Source organism: Oncorhynchus kisutch, linkage group LG13 (genome assembly GCF_002021735.2).
Source record: "Oncorhynchus kisutch isolate 150728-3 linkage group LG13, Okis_V2, whole genome shotgun sequence".
In the NCBI taxonomy this organism is placed as follows: domain Eukaryota; kingdom Metazoa; phylum Chordata; class Actinopteri; order Salmoniformes; family Salmonidae; genus Oncorhynchus; species Oncorhynchus kisutch.
This window is the reverse complement of record NC_034186.2, coordinates 52,114,028-52,140,597: the sequence shown is the minus strand read 5'-3', so window position 1 is coordinate 52,140,597 and position 26,570 is coordinate 52,114,028. Positions and strand designations below refer to the sequence as shown.

Here is a 26,570-nt window from a genome sequence, read left to right as displayed (position 1 = left end):
GCCACCACTAACATTGAGTGGCTGCTGCCAACACACTGACAATGACACTGACTCAACTCCAGCCACTTTAATAATGGGAATTGATGGGAAATGTAAATATATCACTAGCCACTTTAAACAATGCTACCTTATATAATGTTACTTACCCTACATTATTCATCTCATATGCATACGTATATACTGTGCTCTATATCATCGACTGCATCCTTATGTAATACATTTATCACTAGCCACTTTAACTATGCCACTTTGTTTACATACTCATCTCATATGTATATACTGTACTCGATACCATCTACTGTATCTTGCCTATGCTGCTCTGTACCATCACTCATTCATATATCCTTATGTACATATTCTTTATCCCCTTACACTGTGTATAAGACAGTAGTTTTGGAATTGTTAGTTAGATTACTTGTTGGTTATTACTGCATTGTCGGAACTAGAAGTAAAAGCATTTCGCTACACTCGCATTAACATCTGCTAACCATGTGTATGTGACAAATAAAATTTGATTTGATTTGTCTTATCAGCTGTTATCTGAATAGACCTATCAGACATTTTTTCTTGTTCTTGGGCCTCCATTTTTTGGGGGGCGAATTGGATTGATCCCCTCTACCACACGGAACCTCACTAATCCTACCGACGGAAACGCACGAGGTGGCTAAAAACAGACCTCCATCCTACGCTATCTTGCTACCGATGGCCCGGCTAGCTGTCTGAATCGCCGTGACCCCAACCAACCTCACTAGACCCTTTTGATCACTCGACTAAGCATGCCCCTCAATGTCAATATGCCTTGTCCATTGCTGTACTGGTTAGTGTTTATTGGCTTATTTCACTGTAGAGCCTCTAGTCCTGCTCACTATACCTTATCCAACCTATTAGTTCCACCACCCACACATGCAATGACATCTCCTGGTTTCAATTATGTTTCTAGAGGCAATCACTCTCATCATCACTCAATACCTAGGTTTACCTCCAATGTATTCACATCCTACCATACCTTTGTCTGTACATTATACCTTGAAGCGATTTTATCACCCCCCAGAAACCATTTACTTTCTGTTCCAGATGACCAATTCTCATTGCTTTTAGCTATACCCTTATCCTACTCCTACTCTTTTCCTCTTGTGATGTAGAGGTGAATCCAGGCCCTGCAGTGCCTAGCTCCACTCCTATTCCCCAGGCGCTCTCTTTTGATGACTGTAACCGTAATAGCCTTGGTTTCATGCATGTTATTAGAAGCCTCCTCCCTAAGTTTGTTCTATTCACTGCTTTAGCACACTCTGCCAACCCGGATGTTCTAGCGGTGTCTGAATCCTGGCTTAGGAAGACCAAAAATTGACATTTTCATCCCAAACTACATTTTCAGACAAGATACAACTGCCAAAGGGAGCGGTGTTGCAATCTACTGCAAAGATAGCCTGCAGAGTTCTGTCCTACTATCCAGGTCTGTACCAAAACAATTTGAACTTCTTTTAAAAATCCACCTCTCCAAAAACAAGTCTCTCACAGTTGCCGCTTGCTATAGACCACCCTCTGCCCCCAGCTCTGGACACCATATGTGAGCTGCCTGCCCCCCCCCCCCCCCCCATCTATCTTCAGATCTCATGCCACTAGGCGACCTAAACCGGAACATGCTTAACACCCCAGCCATCCTACAATCTAAGATTGATGCCCTCAATCTCACACAAATTATCAATGAACCAACCAGGTACCTCCTCAAAGCCGTAAACACGAGCACCCTCGGATATCATCCTAACCAACTTGCCCTCTAAATACACCTCTGCTGTCTTCAACCAAGATCTCAGCGATCACTGCCTGCATCCGTAATGGGTCAGCAGTAAAACAACCTCCACTCATCACTGTCAAACGCTCCTTGAAACACTTCAGCGAGCAGGCATTTCTAATCAAGCTGGCCGGGGTATCCTGGAAGGATATTGATCTCATCCCATCAGTAGAGGATGCCTGGTTATTTTTTTTGAATTGCCTTCCTAACCATCTTAAATAAGCATGCCCCATTCAAGAGATTTAGAACCAAGGACAGATATAGCCCTTGGTTCTCCCCAGACCCGACTGCCCTTAACCAACACAAAAACATCCTATGGCGTTCTGCATTAGCACCGAACAGCCCCCGTGATATGCAGCTTTTCAGGGAAGCTAGAAACCATTATACACAGGCATTTAGAAAAGCCAAGGCTAGCTTTTTCAAGCAGAAATTTGCTTCCTGCAACACTAACTCAAAAAGGTTCTGGGACACTGTAAAGTCCTTGGAGAAAAAAAACACCTCCCAGCTGCCCACTGCACTGAAGATAGGAAACACTGTCACCACGGCTGGCCATGCTTTCCACCTGGCTACCCTTACCCCGGTCAACAGTACTGCACCCTCCACGGCAACTCGCCCAAGCCTTCCCCATTTCTCCTTCTCCCAAATCCAGTCAGCTGATGTTATGAAAGCGCTGCAAAATCTGGACCCCTACAAATCAGCCGGGCTAGACAGTCTGGACCCTTTCTTCCTTCTAAAATTATCTGCCGAAATTGTTGCCACCCCTATTCAACCTCTCGTGTCGTCTGAGATTCCCAAAGATTGGAAAGCAGCTGCAGTCATCCCCCTCGTCAAAGGGGGGGGGGGGGGACACTCTTGACCCAAACTGCTACAGACTTATATCTATCCTACCCTGCCTTTCTACGGTCTTCGAAAGCCAAGTCAACAAACAGATTACCGACCATTTCGAATCTCACCATACCCTCTCTGCTATGCAATCTGGTTTCAGAGCTGGTCATGGGTGCACCTCAGCCACGCTCAAGGTCCTAAACAATATCTTAACCGCCATCGATAAGAAACATTGCTGTGCAGCCGTATTCATTGATCTGGCAAAAGGCTTTCGACTCTGTCAATCACCACATCGGCAGACTCGACAGCCTTGGTTTCTCAAATGATTGCCTCGCCTGGTTCACCAACTACTTCTCTGATAGAGTTCAGTGTGTCAAATCGGAGGGTCTGTTGTCCGGACCTCTGGCAGTCTCTATGGGGGTGCCGACTCTCTTCTCTGTATACATCAATGTCGCTCTTGCTGCTGGTGAGTCTCTGATCCACCTTTACGCAGACAACACCATTCTGTACACTTCTGGCCCTTCTTTGGACACTTAACAACCCTCCAGGCAAGCTTCAATGCCATTACAACTCTCCTTCCGTGGCCTCAATTGCTCACTTAGAATACGTGGACAACTACCTAGGTGTCTGGTTAGACTAAACTCTCCTTCCAGACTCACATCAAACATCGCCAATCCAAAGTTAAATCTAGAATTGGCTTCCTATTTCGCAACAAAGCATCCTTCACTCATGCTGCCAAACATACCCTTGTAAAACTGACCATCCTACCAATCCTCGACGATGTCATTTACAAAATAGCCTCCAATACCCTACTCAACAAATTGGATGCAGTCAATCACAGTGCCATCCGTTTTGTCACCAAAGCCCCATATACTACCCACCATTGCGACCTGTACACTCACGTTGGCTGGCCCTCGCTTCATACTCGTCGCCAAACCCACTGGCTCCATATCATCTACAAGACCCTGCTAGGTAAAGTCCCCCTTTATCTCAGCTCGCTGGTCACCATAGCATCACCCACCTGTAGCACGCACTCCAGCAGGTATATCTCCCTAGTCACCCCCAAAACCAATTGTTTCTTTGGCCGCCTCTCCTTCCAGTTCTCTGCTGCCAATGACTGGAACGAACTACAAAAATCTCTGAAACTGGAAACACTCTCCCTCACTAGCTTTAAGCACCAACTGTCAGAGCAGCTCACAGATTACTGCACATAGCCCATCTATAATTTAGCCCAAACAACTACCTCTTTCCCTACTGTATTTATTTTGCTCCTTTGCACCCCATTATTTTTAGTTCTACTTTGCACATTCTTCGACTGCAAATCTATCATTCCAGTGTTTTACTTGCTATATTGTATTTACTTTGTCACCATGGCCTTTTTTTTGCCTTTACCTCCCTTATCTCACCTCATTTGCTCACATTGTATATAGACTTGTTTCTACTGTATTATTGACTATGTTTGTTTTACTCCATGTGTAACTCTGTAGTGTTGGATGTGTCGAACTGCTTTGCTTTATCTTGGCCAGGTCGCAATTGTAAATGAGAACTTGTTCCCAACTTGCCTACCTGGTTAAAAAAAAATATATATATATATTAATTATAAAGTAAAACTCAGAGAACCAGACTTCCTATGTTGTGGTGGCATGTCATACCTTGACTACAATCACACAAATCACGCAAATTTTACACAGTTCTGAGTTTTTGTGATCTGCAATACACATGGACTAACTTGCAGCTTCGAGAGTAAAGAGACCACACAAAAACAAACGGACTGAAACCACTTTTAAAAAATACCCCAAGTAGGTTTTTGAAGCAACCCCCGTCCCAAAGTTAAGAGTAAATGGCTTCCTTTTCAAAAATCAAGTTAGTCTAATAAAAACGTGTACTTTCTCCACAGTTAGAAGGACCTGACCCAGGCGGCTGCCAGCTGAACCACTTTGTCTCTCCTGGGCCAGGAGCAAACCCTGGGGCCCAAGGTTCAGCCCTCTACTGTGCCTCTTCTTTGGGGAGAATGGAAGGAAATGATCCCTACCAAGGATGCCAGCAGGCCACATTTTAACAATCACCTCTTGGGTCTCAAGGGTTTAGTGTGGATCAGTGAAGACAATGCGCCTCAGACTGTAGAGATGGCAGCTTCTACAGAGCAATATGTTAAGGAGGGTTAGTCATCAGGTCTAAATGAGCCAACAGTGTTTTACAGAACTCCAGTGTGTCAGAGATGAAAAGACTTACTGTGGCTGATACAGGAAGAGCTCAATGATGTTGTCTCTGCCTTTGGGGTGGTTAAAGAAGACGAATAGGGACCAGTGGATCAGCCAGGTCCTCTGCTGAAGAGACTGGAGAGGGGAGCTCACCGACTGGACAGGAGAGAGTTGTCATTATTTACTAGTTCTGATTGAGGTGACAATACAGTATACTTGAAGACAATTAAAAAGTTCTGAGTACTTTAAGAACGTGAGGTCTCAGTTCCCTTTTAAACGTTTTCCTTCCAAGCCAGAGGCCGCACCCCTGCATCCTTCCCAGCTATCCATCCAATATATCAAATTTAAAAAACTAGATCCACATAACTGCTCCATTTCCAGATCCTCTGGAGTGAGGACTGAAAGGGGGTGGGGCATCAAGCCGCAACAGCGCTTTGCTGAAACACGAAGCGGTCAATACGGGAGTCGAATCTATGTAAGGGAATCAGAGTGCAGTGTCAAATTCTGAGAAGTGGGGCATTTACATTGTTATCGATAGTCTCCCTCAGGCGGGTGAGGTCTTCCATCGCAGCCTCCCAGTTCTGCATCAGGATCTCAGAGGCCAGCTTCCCCCACAGGGAGTTCAGGGCATTCCTGTCTGTGGCCGGGACCTGGGAAAAGACATGTCATACTTGTTAGAACATAAACAAAGCATCAACTCACACAGCAGCAGAACTCAACCCACCTGCAAAATGACCAGGCACTGGCAGATCTAATCCTGATAAATGCCTCAGTGTACAAACCGTGTGCTCGCACACACGCACGCTCGGGGACAGTCAGTGAAGTAGTGGCTGTTGCCACCGCCGCTTGGCTTTGGCAAGCAAAACTGTTCGGTGGAGTTACTTTTCTTATTTATACTGGATAAACGGATTAAATTATGTCATCCTGAGGGAATGGGACTTGACAGAAAGAGAAATGAATGTTTAGCTTTTTATAAAACCTAATTTGCTGCACTTTGTGATACGGCAACTGCTGCATTGCAGATGTTCCGCAATCCTTTCAGATTACCACCCTAACTAGGAGCACATTTGAAGCATATGTGAGCTTCTCCGTACAATGTGCTAAAACATTGTTACTGTTATTTAATTAATGCTGCAACTCTTGAAAAATGTGCAGGGTGGCACACGGCCTTGGGAAGACACACACACATCACTAAAGATGGACATAGGGCATTTCAGCTTTGGCCCTACTCTATCGTCAAGAAAGGAATATGTCATTTAAAATTTAGCTCTGCCTAGTTCAAGCTACCACCTTGGTCCCTGTGGTTGTGACGTTTCTGGGGCAGGGTCAGCAGGTCAAAGGTCAGCTTGTCAGTATCATCTCCATGCCACAATTACATGGTTCAGATTCTATCTGAAAGGAAATGGTTGAAGAAACCTTGAGTTCACAACTCTGGGTTCAGATATTACTCCCTTGAAATAACTCGATTGGATATTTAAATTAGCAGTTGCAATTGGAGAGAACATTGAAGATCTACACGCAAAATGAGAGTAGATGGAATGGAGGGCACATCTAGCATCTTTGAGGGAAAACTCCATCGCTGTTCCTCAGACCTCCGGTCAATCCCCTCTTGCCTTCAGCCCCTCTCTGAATGGACATTAATGAAGTGTGTATGGTGCTACTACTTCTGGTGGTGGTTTGCGCAACATCTGATAAATTTGATCAACAAGGCTACAAGGAGAAGCATGCAGTAGAGGCAGAGTTACCAAAATGTCTATCACTTGGAGTTCACCAACAAGAGGTCCTGCTCCAGCCACAGAAACCTTGATGCACTGTGACCAGCAACAGCCTGGGTTTCTCAACACCATCTGGGAGGTGTTCATAATTTACGCCGAGCCAGGGTAATCCGTCTAGATAAACGACAGCGTTTGGATGCTTAATTTGATAGAAAAGGGCACCGAAGACAAATCTGTTAATGCCCTTAGGAAATGTCCCCGATTGGCTATCAAGCTTTTAAAAAAAAAGTCATAACCAGATAAATGCTTTTCCAAAGTCTATGCCTGGTACATTGCCAGGACACTTAATTTCCGTTAGCTGTACAACCTGCATGTCTTGAGGAATGTTTCAATAACTTCTACAGCTTTTGAAGCATGTTAAAATATAATTGCGATAACCTCCTACCATTAACACAAAAGGAAAACCTCACGTTGAATCATGCCATCTATAGTCTTAATATAACTCTTCACAGGCTAAATGCCTTGATATATGAAATGATGCTAACAAGAAACAGTTGAAGGGATAGCCATCCTCAAAGTCACGAGTTCCTGTTTATTTGTTTTTACCTTTAACTAGGCAAGTCAGTTAAGAACAAATTATTATTTAGAATGACTGCCTACACCGGCAAAACCTGGACCAATTGTGCTTAATCAAAGCTAGGCCTCCACCCTATGGCTCATGGGAACCGCCGGCCCAAAGTAGCTTATGATAAACACCAAACGCAGTCAGTGACAAGAGTCAACCAGGAAGTGAGGGTGGGTGCCTGCTGTAAGGCCACAGTAACCTAGACGCAACCCACCACACCCCTTCAGACAGCAGAGTGGACTGTGAGACACGAATGATCCATGGATGGAGAAGGAAACCAGCTGGGATCTCTTAGTGATTGAGAAAAACATAATCAAGATAAAGGATTAATACATACAACAGATAATTTCACCTAAGTGTTGTTTTACAAGGTCAGACATAGCAGTACAGCGCCCCTGGAGCAAATTATGGTGCCTTGCTCAAGGGCAAACAGATTTTCACCTCATCGGGTCGGGTATTCGAACGAGCAACCTTCCAGTTAGCGGCCCATCGCTCTAACCGCTAGGTTACCTGCTAGGCTACATGAAGACTATTAGGCTACACAGTAACTTTTAAAATGAACTGCGACAAAAAAAGGGTGATCGGTGGAAAAGAATACTGGTAAGGAAAAAACAAGTGGGGAAAGTCAGCAGCAAGGTAGTCTTCCAGAGTAAAACACACAAAGAGGAGCAGAAGGCCATTCATCCACTCACAACAGTAGAGTCCTTTGATCATAAAAGAAAACTTGGGACTGCTTTAAAATTACTTTTTTATTTTATTTAAAAAAAAAAAGAGACCTCATAAGAAAGATTAAGCATTATAATTTAGGAGATAAGCCAACCACGGTGCCAATTTAAAGGTTGTGGTAAAGGTTAAAATCTGTCCCCCAAAAATTATATATAACAAAAGTTTGTTTGTTTGTTTTTTCTGCCTTGGAAGTCCCTGCCTGCTAGGTTTGGCCGATCTCCATGTCATTATGGCAGCTTTCTACACACTGCCTGACATTCACTGGTGGCCACGCAACAATAGTTTCAATACCAGGGTTTTTCCAGCAGTTACCTAGAGTTTCCATTTGTTGGCGAAAAGAGGCACATTTTCACTTACTGACCAGCAACAATAAATTTACTGTGCTGAAGAACCGTCGGGACACTCAATCTTTATTCGCAACATCCAATACCTACATTCACCGATGCTATGAATAAGTTGCTCTTTTCGCGCTACGCCACACTGTAACAGAACCCGAGGCCTGGATTTTGCAAGCCTGGCTTCCTCTGTTTAATTGACTGGCTTTCCCACGTTTGATGACTTATGGAGCCTCACCTCTACCTTACAGGGGCAGTCTGAGAAAATGGGAGGTCCACAACAATAGGGGGGGAAATAGGGCAGCAGGTATGAAGTATAAAGACAGACATGTAGGCATTTTTTGTAAAAAAATATATATTTTTAAATAAATGAGCCTTTGGATTGTCAAGGAGGCAGCGGCTATCTGGTAACAGTAACTGCCCTGGCTGAATTTTAAAATGAGGGGCTAATGATTTGAGTAAATTCAAAACTGGAAAATAATCTACATAACTTATTTAGACTGAGCTAAAAACCATAAAGAACTGTGCGGAGAGGGAGCGCATCAATTGCATGCTTTTGATGTGGGGGGGGGGGGGGTTGCTCATGTTTAATCAAGAGCCGCCATCATCTGGTCTTCAATGTCTCTCGCTAGCATACTTAAATGTGAGTGCATCACATAGAATCAATAAAAATAAAAAAAAAGAGCCCAACTGCTTTGGGTTAAGAGGCTGTTCACAGAAAGTAGAGCTCGTTGCTCAGAGTCTCTGCTAAGCCTGTTTATCAGGAGAGGACACCAGCATCATCAATGTGCATGACCAGTCACAGACATCTTCACGAGAGTATCAAATGTCAATTACAATGGGAAACCTAAGTTGGATGTAATATTTGTCATTCTGATGAACATGTAAAGTGTTGATTTTATTCTTTGCATTTTTTCGAGACTGGCTTTGGCACAAGTCTTTGCTATACCCCAGATCTCAAATGACAGACGCAACCCCCAAAAAATAAAACAATTGAATAAGAATTGGAAAACACTGGTTGTGCTCGTTTGGTTGAAGGAATTACAGGACACTGATAGTAGAGACGAAATGGTAAACCCTGGCTTTGGAGTAACAATGGTGAAATCTACTACCAAAAACATAGGCGAGTTTGATCACCAAATTTGCAAACAGCTTCACAAAAAACATTGGCTTCTGAAAGGGGAAACACAAGGTAATAGTAGTGATGGTGCATGGTCAGTGTGACCATAAAAACATACCTCAGACTAAAAGCACCAACACTGGGTCTGGTGGTTCCTACAGTAGAAATGAACCTCATTGGCCAACAGATTATTTTTGTTTGGAAATTAGGTTTGACGCCAAGGCTTTCTGAAGAACATTAGGCGACTTAACTCGTTAAAGTCAACGATAGCGCAAAAGGTCAGCCGAGCATTCAGACAATGAGTAGCCCTTAGATGCCACTGGTCCTGGAGAGAGACTAACAAAGGCAGCACTGAAGATCTGGTGGCACCTTCCACTGAGGTCACAGGATGTCCATTCCCAGGACTTATCTAGTGTTACACCACTCTATTGTGACACAAAACACTTCTCTGGCCTCCCCTCTCAGTCAGGTTACCACCTATCTTGGCCTAAGAGGTTTCCAACTCTTTACAGCAGTGCACACAGTCCTACTGCACCTTTCCCATTCTCTGTGTAGTTCATCTTTCACTGATTTCTGAGGGCAGCGGGAGAGAAGCCACAAACACCAGCGCAATGATCCCTTTGTTTAGAGGAAATAAGATGTACGCATGTGTAACGAGAATACTGCCAGTACTTTCAGTGAACTGTAATTACTATCCGCCCCAACCCTATTTGGTATTATCTGATTTCCAAAGCATTTTACTGCTGGTGAAAATGATTTAATCCCTCCTCCATGCACCACGGACTCTCGTATGTTAGCCAAAACAACAAAAAGGAAATGCTGTGTATAGCCACACAGGTTGAGAAATGCAATGGAATTGGCTGCAAAACATTAAAACCCAGCAATGTTATCGGTTAACCGAAAATACATTTGACCGGTCAAGCTCGGTCTATATGTTAATTTTCATAATTTAGTGGAATTAAATTGGCACCGCATATAAAGTATAGTTAGAGGAATATTACCTAGCCGCTCCCCAGACAGCTGGTTGCTGCTTGAAGCAAAATTCTGACCTTTGCATTTAGAATTGTACATTAGAGTGAAAACAGAGTTGAGTCACTTAAACAGCATCGTATTTTCTGTTGGTCACATCATGTTACTCTTTGGAACAAATTAACCAGGGTTAGTTAGTAGGCCCAAAAATGTTTTTACATCCCTAATTCAAACAAGATAGGCTATACATTTACAAAGTCCACTCATTTAGACCTAACTGGTAGGCCAGTTCTTTGTTTAGTAAACCTGTTCTCAGTCAGCTGATTTTCTTTTGAGTGTGCCTGTATGTACGCATGTACACACTTTTTCAAAGCCCACCAGAACACGTTACGTAACTCATAAGCCTGACAAGGAGTTATCTGGCTATCAGAGTTATCAAATCAATATGTCGTCCACTGCAGCCCGCCCAGCGAGAGGACTAAAGAAAGATTATGAAGTCTGCTGCTGAACACTTGGCACAGTAAAAATACTTTTTTTTTTTTATCCTACCCTTGTCCTTGAACGTCAACTCATCCTAATACTGAAGACGTGTGGAGAATTGAATGAGGGAATGACGGCAGCTTTTCACATGCAATTAACTGAGGGTGTTCTCTTCCACCTGCTAGCCCTTTGAAAAATTAAAGAACCTGGCCAAACAACCGAGCAGTGAAGTAGGAAATTCAATTTTTCATAACGAGTCGAGCCAAAAAAGTATACATCAACGGAAACATTGTGTAATTTCAAAAATGCAATGTTAAGTGGATGTATACTGCTCATAATTTATGGCGTTTGACACTGTCCACTGCTGGGGAAAAAAATTAAAATCACACGAAAAAGTGATTAATGCACAAAATGGGAGTCGTTCCTGAGAAACTAATACTTCTTAATGAAGCTTCAATCGTCATCTGTTTGCCCTTAAAGAGCTTGCTAATATATAGCACTGCCCAATAGTGTCCATTTGTCAGTGGTCCAGTTATTATTCCAAAAACTACAGATGAAGTTAAGGGTACAAATCTGTAATATCAAATAAATTAAAAAATGTCTCTAGATCTATTAACTTGCTGTGAACATCTAGTATCCAAGGTCGCCAGTTTGATATTTCATAAGAGTACACTGAAATAAGTGGTACTAGACTTACCAGGACACGGAAGAAGTAGAGGTACTCGGCAGCCCCAGAGTAGTTTCCACACTCGTACTGGAACTTGGCATATCTGTACAGAGTGTCCAGGTACTCCTGACGGAACTGGAAGAGAAGAGGGCTGATCAATGGTTTCGTCCGATAACTATTCAGAGCATAGACACATGACACCAGCAATTGTTTATGATGACCGTATTGTCAGCTTTCTCAGGCCTCATGTAAGATTATAGTCCAAGATGAGAGCCATGGTGTTATATCCAGTCAATGCCAGACCACCCCACTGGGAACAGAGTGGCTGAACTAAGGAGGGCAATTCTAGAATCATGTTCGATTTCAGACCCCATTCTGTTTGATTACCATCACTAATTATTGGGGTCAGCATGTAGCCGAGCAGTTCATATCTGTATTTATTATGGATCCCCATTATCTGCTGCCTAGACCATTTACACAAGTGGGAGTGTTGCTGGTTCAAATCCCTGCTCAGACAGTAAAATATGGTGCAGAGTGCACGGTCAACCAGAGGTTTGCTGGTAACATCCTTGATACCGTTATCTGCTGTCGTGCACTTGAGCAATTTCACTGTGTAATTGTGTGTACAAGGAGCTCCATGTCAACATCCCATATGGACTGTCACAACATTACCATACGTAGGCCTATTTACTTCTGTCACCTGTGGCTATTTGGGAAAAGTCTTCAACAACCGACCTGAGCCATATACTACGGATAAGGTATGAGGAGTCAACGTTGGTCAAGTCTGAGTTCAACTTGAGTTAAGTGGCTAACCCTTTAGCCAAGAAAAATTTCTATGAGTACAAATCTTTCAGAACGAACCTACTCTGGGGCAGGCTAACTCAGAGCCAACTCCATTTATCCTGAATCTAGTGTGAGCCACTAATTGAAAACCAATGAAATCAGATACCCTCGCAAAGAGTCATCCCCATCTTTACGCCGTAACAATGATAAATGTCCATTAGGTGGGTGGGGGCCGGGTACATGTTCATGGGGGGTAGAATATCTCTGAACGGTACACTCCTGCTAACTCAGGACATAGCACAGCGTGCTGCCGTCAGTTTGGGAACCGAGGCCAGTCTCAGATGCAGTGTGGCTTTGACAGGCAGTGGTTGCGAGCCACTGCGAAGCGGAGGGAGACCGCCCTTTCCCACAGCCGAGTGGCCTTCGCGCTGCAGAGGTGCATTGAGGACAGAGTGCAGGTCAGCGGGATGCCAGGGTGGGAGGATTCCGGGGGGGGGTCACGCCAAATCTAGACAACCAGCATTTCTGCGGGTAGACCAATGTGTCTCGAGCTGTTCTGTATATTCTTAACAATTCACCACAGACTGTAAAATGTCCACAGATTTTTCTGCAAGCTGTAAAGCCCCTAAAAAAAAAGTTAAAGTTTTGGGAAGTCATTACATGTCTCCCTGCTTGGGCCTTCCCACCCCCCTTCCCTAAATAGCAGGTTCACACAGGAGTCATGAGAAACGCAGTTTAGAAGTGAAATGTCAGCAAAGCGGTCCAAACTTACGCTGTGTTTCTCCGCCAGATAGTTAAAAAGGGCCTGTCCATCCCTGAAAGAAAAATAATTTCACAGTTAGTGGCCTTGTTTCATTAGAGTTTGCTGATGCAGGTTGGGTGTTTTGAGCCCCATTCAGGTGTACTTATTCAATTTCTGGAATGTAGCAGGTCTAGAGTTCAGGGCAAATCAAGGGCCTTTCATTTTCAAGCTTTGAGCTGCACCTTTTGACCTTCAAGAGTCTGACAGGGAAGCAAAAGTACTTTGATTTTGTGTGAACATTCACAGGCTGTTTAAAACATTCATCTTCAACACGGACACCATTAAACTCATGGTCCAACAACCATTAGGGGGATCAATCTGACTTTACGAAACTGGAAATGCAGTCTTGCTTATTTTAGAGTCATAATCTATGGAGTCATAATCGCCTTTCCTGTCTACATAGGGGAGGCATCAAAAACACACACTACATGACCGTAATTATGTGGAAACATGCTTAACAAACATCTCATTCTAAAATCACAGGCATATATAAGAGTTGGTCCCCCATTTGCTGCTACAGCAGCCTCCACTGTTCTGGGAAGGCTTTCCACTTAATATTCAGCCACAAGAGCATTAGTGAGGTCGGCACTGATGATGGGCAATTAGGCCGGTCACACACTTGATGTTCCAATTCATCCCAAAGGTATTTGATGGGGTTGAAGTCAGTGCACTGAGCAGGCCAGTTAAGTTCTTCCACACTGAACTAGACAACCCATTTCTGTATGGACCTGGCTTTTTCACAGGCGCATTGTCACGCTGAAACAGGAAAGGGCCTTCCCTAAACTTGGAAGCACAGAATCTTCTAGAATGTCAGTATGCTGTAGAGTTAAGGACTCCCTTCACTGAAACTAAGGGGCCTAGCCCGAACCATGTAAAACAGCCCCAGACCATTATACCATATTACTCCAACAAACAGTTGGCACTAGGCAGTCGGGCAGGTAGCTGTTCTCCTGGCATCCGCCAAACCCAGATTTGTCCATCGAACTGCTTAATGGTGAAGCGCGATTCATCACTCCAGAGAACGCATTTCCACTGCTCCGGAGTCCAATGCTGGCGAGCTTCACCCACTCCAGTCAACGCTTGGTATTGCTCGTGGTGATCTAGGCTTGTGCGGCTGCTCGGCCATGGAAACCCCTCACGAACAGTTCTTGTGCAGACTTCGAGGCAGTTTCGAACTCAGTAATGAGTGTTGCAACCGAGGACCGACAATTTTTACGTACTACATGCTTCAGCACTTGGCGGTCCTGTTCTGTGAGCCCTACCACTTCGTGGCTGAGCAGTTGTTGCACCTAGACATTTCCACTTCACAATAACAGCACTTAGTTGACCAGGGCAGCTGTAGCAGGGCAGAAATGTAACATCCTTGTTGGAAAGGTGTCATCCTATGATGGTGCCACGTTCAAAGTCCCGGAGCTCTTCAGTAAGGCCAGTCTACTGCAAATGTTTGTCTATGGAGATTACATGGCTGTGCATTCGATTTTATACACCTGTCAGCAAAGGGTGGGGTGAACTAGCCGAACCCAGTAATTTGAAGGGGTGCTCAGATATATGTATACACCCCCCATGGAAAGTCCTCAGACCCCTTGATCCCGTTTCATTACAGCCTTAATCTTAAATACCCCATAATAACAAAGCGAAAACAGGTTGACTTTTTTAGCAAAAGTTTAAAAAAATTTTTTTTATAGCTTATTTACATAGGTATTCAGACCTTTTGCTATAAGACTCAAAATTGAGCTCAGGTGCATCCTGTTTCCATTGATCAACCTTGAGATGTTCCTACAAATTGGAGTCTACCTGTGGTATATTCAATTGATTGGCATGATTTGGAAAGGCACACCTGTCTATATAATGTCCCACAGTTGACAGTGCACGTCAGAGCAAAAACTAAGCCATGAGGTCGAAGGAAATGCCCGTAGAGCGCCGAGACAGGATTGTGTCGAGGCACAAATCCGGGGAAGGGTACCAAAAAATGTCTAACACTGAAGATTCACAAGAACAGTGTCCTCCATTAGGGATGTACCGACATGTTTTAGTCGATACCAATATCCAGTATTTTACGTGCCCAAAAACACCAATATTTAACATTATTTGTATCCTTATAAGCATTGTAGAACAGTTAAATAGTTAACACACACACACACACACAGCGGTCTAAGGCACTGCATTTCAGTGCAAGTGGTGTCACTACAGTCCTTGGTTCAAATCCAGCAAGTATCACATCCGGATGTGATTGGGAGTCCCATAGGGCGGCGCACAATTGGCCCAGCATTGTCCGGGTTTGGCCATCGTTGTAAATAAGAATATGTTCTTAACTGACTTGCGTAGTTAAATGTTACACAAAGTTATTTTGTTGGCATTTACATGTCCCCATTACCGGTAAAACACCATCAAAACCCATTCCTTTCACTGAGTGTGCTGTTTCGTTGTTCATTTGTTCAGTCGTTTCATTCTCAGCCAGGATTTCATCATACATGTGAAACAGTGAAGTTCCAGCTCTGTCTGTCCGTGGCCCCTCTTCCTCGGTGCGCATGGTCACCGTGTCAGTTTCGATCTTATCCAGCGGTGTATGTAACAATTCACGTAAACCCTTTGTCTGCATCGAAGTAGTGGTCCTTGTACATAGCATTGAGCATGGTGGCAACAGTAAAGAGGCTCAGAGAGAATGACACCGAAGCACTTGTTCACAGCCTCGAGTACTTTTCCAAGTGTATTGCAGACATACTGTGGGGTTATGTTGAGCAGGCATTTCAATGCCATGGCAGGGTATCACTTCGGCTGCAGACGCAGATGATTAGCTTATTTTGAGTCAGTTGTACAAATGGCGCTTGGAGTGTGTTCATGTTTCAAACAAGTTCTCAAATGCCATTGAAAATGGCAGCAGCAGGATGAGAACCAGCACATTCGAGCATGCAATACGGCTTTCCTCAGTATGAAATCTCGTCGATCCACTGTGCTGTCAGACTCAGCATGCTCATGGTGCTGAAGTCGCTGGTCCAAATGTCAGTCGTGAAGCTAATAGCAATGGCACCCATAGCAAGTAGCTCATGGATGAGTTTCAACAATACTGAGTAACTCCGGTAGGGCAACAGCTGAAAAATAGCGCCAACTTGGTAATGTGCACCGGTGCTCGACCAGTTGGCGAAAGCCATAATCCACAACAGAAAGGTTGAACGTCAAGGGCATAGAATTCCATTATCTTGGCATTAACGTATTTCGCCTTTGAATTGTCACACTGAAATTTTCTTGATCTTTCAAAAGAGTGCTCGACCCGAACTTTTTTAGTTGTTGGAAGTGTGCGCTTAGTATTTTTCTGCTTTTGTTCTGTGTAGCGCTGTATTTTTTTGTGGCGTCATTACATCTACCCGTAGGTACATATATTTATATAGGTAGGCGTGTCACCTTTGATATCAGTTTTGCACATCGGCGTTAAACTAGACATCGGGTCGATGTTGGCATTTTTTGCTAATATCTTCCGATTCCGATATGCTCACCGATATATGCATCACTAGCCTCCATCATTCTTAAATTATAGAAGTTTGGAAGCACCAAGACTATTCCTAGAGCTGGCTGCCCAATCGAAGTAGAAGAGCCTTAGTCAGGGAACTGACCAAGAACCCGATGGTCATTCTGACAGAAGTCCAGTGTTCCTCTGTGCACATATATGCAGAACTCTACCAATCAGGCCTTCATGGTAGAGTGGCCAGATGGAAGCCACTCCTCAGTAAAAGGCACATGAAAGCCCACTGAGTTTGCCAAAAGGCACCTAAAGACCATGAGGAACAAGATTCACTGGTGTGATGAAACCAAGATTGAAATCTTTGGCCTGAATGTCAAGCATCACATCTGGAGGAAACCTGGCACCATCCCTACAGAGAAGCATGGTGGTGGCAGCATCATGCGGTGGGGATGTTTTTCACCGACAAGGAATGTGAGACAAGTCAGGATCCAAGGAAAGATGAACAGAGAAATATAGGAGATCCTTGATGAAAACCTGCTCCAGAGCACTTTGTCAGCCAGTAATGGTCAAGCAAATAACTGCTGATATCACGGTAATTGACCGTTAATTAACATTTAACATCTTCTGGCTTCCACACAGCTTACAAGCCACTGATGCAGACCTTTGGAACCTCTACAATTCAATTTAAGTCTTATAAATCCATGTAATTTACCTTACACCTTCACAATAAATCCATTATGTTATACGAGTCTAAACTAGATGAATAAAATGTCTTTCAAAACAGAATATCATTCACCGATTTGTCCTTATGTTAGGTACTGATCTGCCTGTGCTATATGGCTGTAGGCTACAGTAGATCATTTCAGGCAAGATTCGCTTAGAAGTCCATGGCATTATTTTATAATATGAGGAATACAATAGAAAGGATATTTTCTCCAAACGATGGAGTGCGCACGAGGCTGTTCTGTTATGAGCGGTTAACAAAGAAACAGCTAATCCTATATGCTTAGAGTTATTTATGTAACTGTAAGGTTGGGCTATATACACACAGATGTTTGGCTTGTTAATACATTCTCTGCATGATGCAACTAATTATGATTTGGAAAAAGTTATATAAAAAAGGTATGAGCTCTGCCTCTTTTTTTCTGTAGGAGCTACACACTTCATCAGTCTCTCATTCATAATTTGACAAGCACTTAATGCCTCGAATTTCCCGACAGCAACCCGTGTAGTCGTATTGCCCAACCCCCACCCAAAAAATGTCATGCCTTTTGCAGCCTCGGGGTGAATATAATAATTACAATCCCGTTCTCCCTGCTTGCTCCGAAGAACCTCTCATGGACCTGTCACTGATTGGGTCTTTCTCACAGGCTACAAGTGAAAACAGACACATTGGGGAGGTAACTGAACGCGTCCTTATCCAATTCCGAGGTGCATAGTGAAGATATTGGAAGAACTGTCCACATTTACCTTGTCAGCCAACGAGGTGAGTAGGCCTAACAAACAGCTAAAGCGCTAGCCGATGCCAATCTACTACCCCCATGGTACAAAAGTTGACCTATTCTACGCAAAAAAATAAATATTCCGAACATAATCTGGGACAGTTGTGGGATGCGATAGAGCCAAAATGAATACAACCACTAGCATCCAAACGCACGGAGGCTTGACGCAACAGATCAGAATGTTTAGCTAAAAATGCTAATAAACCTATTAGGCTATTTTTTCACATTATAAAGCACAGCAATGCACACACTGCAGTAGGCGATGAGCGCTAACGGTCCATTAACACCATTAACAAAAATCACCTCAAATGTAATTATGGATGTAATGCTTTATTATAAAAAAGGTGCATTTATGGTCAAAATGATCTTCCCCAATCTTACAACTCACATGCCGGATATGTATGCTAGTTAGGCTCTACACCAGTTTTATAGCGGATCGATGTGCTTAATTTTAAGAAGTTATTTGGCCACCTTAGTTGTGATACAAACCTCCTTAAAAACATGGTGTGCGTGCAACTGATTTGAAAAAGTCCAACAAAAAAAGTATGCATTGTTTCTTGCCTTACCCTGGGCATCAATTCAAAAGTGATAATGTATAATTCACAAGAAAAAGGCTAATATTTTCACCCATCATACTATTTTGATTTAATCTAGTCTATACATATGGACTTTCCTAGTTAAAAGGTTTATTTTTATTTTTTATTGTTTGAAATTTGTTTTGATTTAGAATGGACCATTATCATGCACCCGGCTTAAAACGGGGGCAAAACAACTACATGTCATCTATGCACTTAAATAGCAAACGCTTTTCCCGTGGTTCATTTTCATCCCAGCCAGGTAGGCAATACACCTGTTGTAAAGCGAAGCAATGTGCTTAATATTAGGAAAGTTGAGAAATAAATAGTAGGCTTAGCCTATAGAAAGCTGGTGGGATCCTTTATAGAAGCCATCACTGTTTTTTCACAATTGCATAGCTTATAGAAATGTTGAGCAACATGAGCCCTCATGAAGTGTTCGATTAGATGTCAGAGTGATGAGGCAATAGAGTGCCGAGTACCAGGCAATTAGCAAGTTTGGTAGGCTACTAATGACCATCAGCAGCATCAGAGCTTGGAGAAGCGTAATTACTGTGACTAAGCGGTCACATGGAATTTGACTGCCTTCATGACTGCCGGTGTGGTGGTAATATGGTCACCGTAACAGCCCTAGTCTTCACCAAGACCTACCCCAGGTTCTCACATCCACAACTGCCTTGCAAGATACAGGAACAATGGCAAGAAACCCCACATATCCAAATGTAAAGATCTACATTGTGCCTTAAACCCTTTCAAAAGAGACACAGCATTATATTACTAGCACCAACTTTGGGACCAAAAAGAGCAAAGAAGCAAATGGAAATCAACAAACTCAAGATCCATAGAATTGTTTCATTTCCTTAACCTATCATCAGAAACAAGGCAATAATCCAGAAAGTGAGTGACAGAATTTGGCTAGGCCTAAATGATATTTGCTTCCTGGAGATATTAAGTTGAGGGCAGGCCTCCTATTAAGCATGTTGGCAAATAGTGCACCTAAGACAATTCGGAATAGAAAATAGCTGTAGCACAAAAAGTTTGAAGTTACATTCACAAGGCTTCAAACTCCCATTACAATGGTCAGTATAAGATGCCTGCTTTGATAAACAAACATGTCTCAAAACCAAACCTTTAATAAACAATTCAAGATTGGCAAGTGGACGAAGTGTCCTTTGATGAACTGAACTCACTCCTGCCAAGAAGCCAAGTAAAGAATGAGGACTTGAATTTAACCAAACTATTTTAATTACGACAAAGTCAGCGCCATCCTTAACATTCACCGCAGCATCGTGTATTGGTCTCCTCGTCTGCTGAGTTAATGTAACCCTCAAGCAACTCCAGGGAAATTGCAAAAACATCCAAGAAGTAGGCATATAAATTTTTGGGATTACCATCTCAATTTAACACGAACTTCATTCATTAAGCCTGCAAAGTCAGACAGCAAGACCAATACTCTGGGAAATCATGAATTGCAAAAAATAAAGGCATTGTCCATGATTGACCATCTATAAAATGCAAACGACAACTCCAAAACCATCCATTGGTTAACTGGTGGGACAGGAGGATCTAACTCACCTGGTTGACTGCATCTGTTTTGTGGTCTCTGGGTCCTCAAACATCTTCACAATGGGCTCCGTCTCACCCTGCAGCTGCTTCAGCTGAGCCACCACAGTGATCCTCTTCTCCTTTAGGGCTTCACATGGACAGAGAGAAACCATTAGAAGCTTTGACCAAGGCAATACCTGGGAGAATACCATTACATGCAACATTAAAGATTTTTGTCTGTTTATACTAGGTTTTGGAACAGTGTTGTATTATGCATGACTAAAATGTGAGGGGGATGGTGTGCAATCAGTTTCACCGCCATCTTGTGATTTATTGATGAAACAGTGCAAACACTGAACAATACATAATCATTATCACTGTACAGCTTTCTTTAACAAAAATGTTAGGAGGTAGACTACGCAGTGTGCAGTCTACTTACTGGCGGGGATCTCTTTCTCAGGGAAGAGGTTTTTGTGAACATCCATGGCAAAGTCCACCATGTTGGTCTCGCTAAGGAGATCCAATTTTCCATGAAGCAGTTCCTTCTCATTGTAGATCTGAAAGTGGAAATAGTTAAAGGGGTAAATGGGGTTATTTTGTCATGTACAGTTTCAAATTCTTAACTTTACCTACCCAGTTTAAGAGAACTGCTGACAACGACAAGTTCAGGAGTTCAGCTACTAAGCTGACTAACAAAGTTAGAAAACGTGTTTAGCTGTAATGGATGCCTGGTTGTTAAAAGGCACCCACCAGAGAGCAATGCCACCCTAATTCCACCCTGCAGTTTATCACAGTGCCATCCGTTTTGTCACTAAAGCACCTTATACCACCCACCACTGCGACTTGTATGCTCTAGTCGCCAGACCCACTGGCTCCAGGTAATTTACAAGTCCATGCTAGGTAAAGCTCTGCCTTATCTCAGTTCACTGGTCACGATGGCAACACCCACCCGTAGCACGCGCTCCAGCAGGTGTATCTCACTGATCATCCCTAAAGCCAACACCTCATTTGGCCGCCTTTCGTTCCAGTACTCTGCTGCCCGTGACTGGAATGAATTGCAAAAATCGCTGAAGTTGGAGACTTATCTCCCTCACCAATTTCAAACATCTGCTATCTGAGCAGCTAACCGATCGCTGCTGCTGTACATAGTCCATCGGTAAATAGCCCACCCAATTTTACCTACCTCATCCCCATACTGTTTTTATTTATTTACTTTTCTGCTCTTTTGCACACCAATATCTCTACCTGTACATGACCATCTGATCATTTATCACTCCAGTGTTAATTACAATTTTGCAGATTATTTGCCTACCTCCTCATGCCTTTTGCACACAATGTATATAGACTTTTTTTTCTACTGTGTTATTGACTTGTTAATTGTTTACTCCATGTGTAACTCTGTTGTCTGTTCACACTGCTATGCTTTATCTTGGCCAGGTTGCAGTTGCAAATGAGAACTTGTTCTCAACTAGCCTACCTGGTTAAATAAAGGCGAAATAATAAAAAATAAAAACATTTTTTGAAGCAATTCCTGCCCTAGAGGGTAAATGCTTGTTTTGGTTAAAAGCTACCTGTACATATTCACAAATTGGAGCTGGGAAAGAACGGTGTGGTGATTTCCACACAGAGTGGAGAAACATTAATAGATTACTGTTAGTGTAGCTAGCTAGCATGCTAACCGTAGCTAGACATCTTGCAAATCGTATCTAGCTAGCTAACATTATTGGTTGCTCGTTTAAAAAAAAAAATGTTGTTTTTTAACTACACCGTATTCAAAAGATTAACCAGCTGTCTAGGCTGAAATCTTTGCCACAGATGGAAACTAGTATCTTTGACTTCATCAATTGTGCTTCTTGGCCTCTTCAATAAGAGACATGCATTTTACATTACACTGCACACGGTGCAACCTTTGGTAGGTAGGTTGCAGTACAGCAAATCAAAATCAGCTCATGGTTCTCAAAGGGGAAGTGAACTGATAGGCAACAATGACTGATGCACATCGCAAATACCTTGAGGAGAATCGGACACGAAACACCAATACAGATTTAACAGGCCAACAAAATAGATACAAGTTCCTTGAATTTATTTTGCGGGTGCCTGTTCAATATAGGGTAGACACTTGTGGTTTAGCTGTACCAATCAAAGCGGCGAAGCCGTCGTGAAGCAATAGTTTAGTGGTCAAAACCATTAATCTTGGGGCGACCAGGGTTGTAAAATGCAATCATATCACGCATTTATAAAATGGTCATATATGTTTGAGGAATACAGAGCAGCAAAAAAATAAATGGATACTTTAACAAACAAGTTTACACCCCTTATTTTAAGGGGTGTACACTGGTGGGTGGTAACATTCAAATAAAACCAAAGATCAGAAAATTAACATGGACTGAAAAATATTAGCACATCATATCATAGGAGAAACACAGAAAAGAGCTGTCCACACCAAGGACCATAATTATATAATTTTTTGTAATAATTCAAATGAACAGGAGAGTTCACACTACAACTACAAAAAGAGTTGAGTACGATGATAGCTATCATTTGGATCCACTTTTAGAGTGAATTTTTCCCTGTCCCTCCAATGACAAAACAATAAAAAACAGCTACTATTTTTTATTATATTTCACCTTTATTTAACCACGTAAGCTAGCTGAGAACAAGTTCTCATTTACAACTGCGACCTGGCCAAGATAAAAAAATAAAATCAAAGCGTTCTTGGTTCTTGCTGCACGAGGCTGCCCGGAGAGGAGATGAAGCAGAGCGCACCGTATGCTTTTCTGAATAACTGAGCATATTTGTGGACACATTCATTCTAGTACGATTTGGGAGACCGAGCCACGACAAACAGAAGGCCATATTTTCCGATGATAACCCCATCTGTTAACGCCGATACATCCTGACAAAATACACATTATGACTGTCCTGCTAATATGCCTTTCAGGACCCGGTAAACTCAAAATATCTAGCTTCTTACTTCAGCTACACAACTCTAGCCTCTCTTCCAGCTGTTTCCATGCGCAATAGGCTATTCAAGCCACTCCGATATTCCTCTTCCCGTGAAATCTCAGGAAAAGCCATAGGATATTTATTTGTTTAATTGTTTATACTAAGCCTAACAGCCTTTCTCTTGAGTGAAGGAGGCTTGCCCTTGCTAAATGTAAGACAGTCATAGGCCAAATGAACTGTCGCATAGGTCAGACATGAGCACAGCTAAAAAGAGCCAAACAAATGGACTGTCATACGAAAAATGGAATTCACTTGCAAACCACGCTTTAGTGGCTAAACTGTTTTTGCCCCATTACTAAATTTAAATATGAGTTTCTATATAACATGTACATTGAAGTATTATGTGCAGTTACTAAGAACACACCCTGAAGCACTGAAAAGTCTTCTTAATAGGCCTACTGGGTGCTGTAGGATGCATTGATTGATTGGCAGGTGTCCTGCAGAATGATAAATGATCTGCTGGTAGGCTGGACACCTTAATTTTTAACAATGCTTTTTTTCTGATAAAAACTAGTTTATTGCATCTGCCGGGGAGCCCCGTTTCATAATATTACCTTATGTCCCAGCTGTTTGCCATAGTTTTGAAGTAATAAAAAAAAAGGGCCTTATTTTTGGGCATTTTTCACCCTGCCAGCTCGTTAGTTCTATTGAGAACCAACTCGCCTTCCGAACGTTCTATTCCCAGCCTAATGTTCTACGTCACAATGCCTTCTTTGCTATTGTTGACAATGGGACCTGCTGGTTGTTAAAATGTAAACAAAAAATTACTTGTGGAACTCTGAGGTTGTCCCAAATATATGCATGTCTTTCTATTTAACCAAATATCTTGCAATGTGTATGGATATTTGGATATTTTCAAATTGTACACCATTTTAAACATGAGAATCTCTTTCTGATTATTTAAGGCTGTGCAGCATACTCCGCTGTCATCAAATGCTAGCAAAAAAATACCCTTTGCCCTTGGAACGCTGAGCTCCCCCCATTGTTTTCCTATGGAAAGGATGCCGGTATATTTCGCAAAATATCTCGCAATACGTATAATTCGATTTTTTCTACCTTCATGCCCTTTGTGCTGTTGTCTGTGCCCAATAACATTTGTATCATGTATTGTGCTTCTACCGTGTTGTGTTGTCATGTGTTGCTGCCTTGCTATGTTGTCTCAGGTCTCTATGTAGTGGTCGCTTTTGCCGTGATGTGTTTTGTCCTATTTATAATACCACCCCCATCCCAACAGGAGGCCTTTTGCAGGGCGTCATTGTAAATAAGAATTAGTTCTTAACCGACTTGACTAGTTAAATAAAGGTCAAATAAAGAATGCAGACATAAGCTCACTTGACACAATCGAGGTGTGGATGTTTAAAGGTGCGCCAAGTCTAGGTCCAATAGGCTTCTAAACAGCTTCTACCCCCAAGCCATAAGACTTCTGTACATCTAGTCAAATGGCTCCCCAGACCATTTGCAGTGCACCCCCCTTCTACACTCTGTTATTACCGATGCAGAGTCACTTTAATAACTCTACCTAGATGAACATACTACCTCAAACAACCGGTACACCCCTGCTTCAGTACACCCCTGTATATAGTCTTGCTATTGTTATTGCACTGATGCTCTTTAATTACATCTTACCTCTTATTCTTAACTGTATTTTTTTTAAACTGCATTGTTGGTTAGGGGCTCCTAAGTCAGCATTTCACTGTAAGGTCTACTACATTCGGAGCATGTGACTAATAACTTGATGTTTACCTTCTACACGAGTTATTATTTTTCAGTTTAGTCCTAAAAACAGATTGTGGCAATATAAAAAGGGATCCATTTAGGCGTAACGGAATTCTAAACGTTACTCCAGTTAAAACAGACTAAGCGGAACGTTCATTTGCTATTAACTCGCGAAAGTGTTCCAGCTTAGCCAACGTTATTCGCCCATTTTTCAGCATTGGGTGAATTTTGACTCGTTCTATTGTCCAACCTACCGCTGGTGTGGATGCTCGCCAAGGTTTATAGCTATGTATAATTAATAGTTCTTGGTGTGAATAGCCCTTTATTGACTTCAATCGTTGTGCAACGTCACGGGTAAGCTCTGGGCATCGTGAATTTCTGTTATTGCCTTGTGGTGACGTTATTTTAAGGCATATCTAGTGTTTATAGTTGAAAGGTTGATGACTAGTTTAGGTAACGTTAACGTTACTAGCTAACTAACAATAAGAGTTAACGCGTTAGCTAGTTGAAAAGGACACTAGTTAAATACATTCTCGAGACGAGGATCTAGCGAGCATCTAGGAGTCATGTAACTAAGATCTGCATATATATCAATGTTGAAAAGTAAAAGCTCAATACATGTAGCAAATGTTTGTTCACTAGACTAGCCAGATAACTTGTTTAATTTAAGATGCAGCAGCCGACAGTAAACCCGGTTAACGTTTGGCAACTAACTACTGTTAGCCTAGGTTTTAAAATAAAGTTAGCTAACGTTAGCTAGTTTATGTAGCGCGCTGCAGTTAACGCTATGCCATACGTTAATATAAAGCAAACTGACACCCAACAAAGCGTTTACTAGATCACATATATAGCTAGCTAACAGAAGAGGTATATGCTAGTTAGCAAACTAGCTCGTGCTATTGTCTGTGCTGCTGGACCTGAAACAGCGCGAGGCCCCAATTCATGGGCGACTCTTTCACGCACGTGGCATTTACATTATTTACATGGGTTATTTACACACTTCTACCGAAAATCTAGATTGTATGTGCAACCTAACATAACACACGCATTTACCTCTTTGACAGAAAGGAATTCCAGCAAAGGAAAGACGAGATGTCTGTCCAAAAAATGGGCAATTTTGGTGGTGAGGTCGTACTCCGCCATTTTCACTGCGAGAGAGGAGGAAGTAGACGCGAGAACGTGTTACGTAAATGACCAATCAGCGTCACTTTCAGCTTCAGTACCTGCACGGATTGGCCATATTGATAACAATTCTACTATTTTAATGAGCATAACGACGATTATGACCATGTCTAATTATACTGTACATTATCTGACCTGGCTGTTCCAACAAAGTGAATTGGAGGCATATTGTAGCATTCAAGATTAATTGTAGCGTTCAAGATTCACATTCAAGATGTGTTTTTTTTCTTAGACAGTTTTGTAGACAAGAGTGGATTAAGTAGCCTTCAACTAATAAAACAAATGTCCAACACTGATAAAGTACCTCGCAGGTCAGTGCAAACACTGTCTCACAATTTAAGTCCTAATTTAGTCTATTTATTTTTAATTGTTCCTGATAATGGCATGTGCATGAAAGCATTTTCTCCTAATTAGACCTTGCAATTAGCGTATTATTAAGTTATCCCTTTGGCAACCAATTTGTTAATATTGTTTCACTTTTGTTGTGAGTGTACAACTCCTTCTCTTGTGACTCGCAGGGCTGTCTCATGAAGATGTTGTATAATGT

At 42.4% G+C, this 26,570-nt stretch overlaps 1 protein-coding gene across 1 annotated transcript in view; it reads right to left on the bottom strand.

Moving 5' to 3' along the window:
- Positions 1-26,054, bottom strand: part of LOC109902202 (eukaryotic translation initiation factor 3 subunit E) — a 47,532-nt gene extending 21,478 nt beyond the window's left edge. The window contains exons 1-7 of the mRNA XM_020498367.2: positions 25,895-26,054; positions 20,559-20,676; positions 20,150-20,267; positions 13,011-13,053; positions 11,486-11,590; positions 5,343-5,468; positions 4,850-4,974 (exon numbers count right to left, since the gene is read on the bottom strand). Of these exons, the coding sequence (XP_020353956.1) occupies positions 4,850-4,974; positions 5,343-5,468; positions 11,486-11,590; positions 13,011-13,053; positions 20,150-20,267; positions 20,559-20,676; positions 25,895-25,984 (725 nt within the window). The 5' untranslated portion in view covers positions 25,985-26,054. The remainder of the gene's footprint in view (positions 1-4,849; positions 4,975-5,342; positions 5,469-11,485; positions 11,591-13,010; positions 13,054-20,149; positions 20,268-20,558; positions 20,677-25,894) is intronic.
- Between the last annotated feature and the right edge of the window lie 516 nt (positions 26,055-26,570).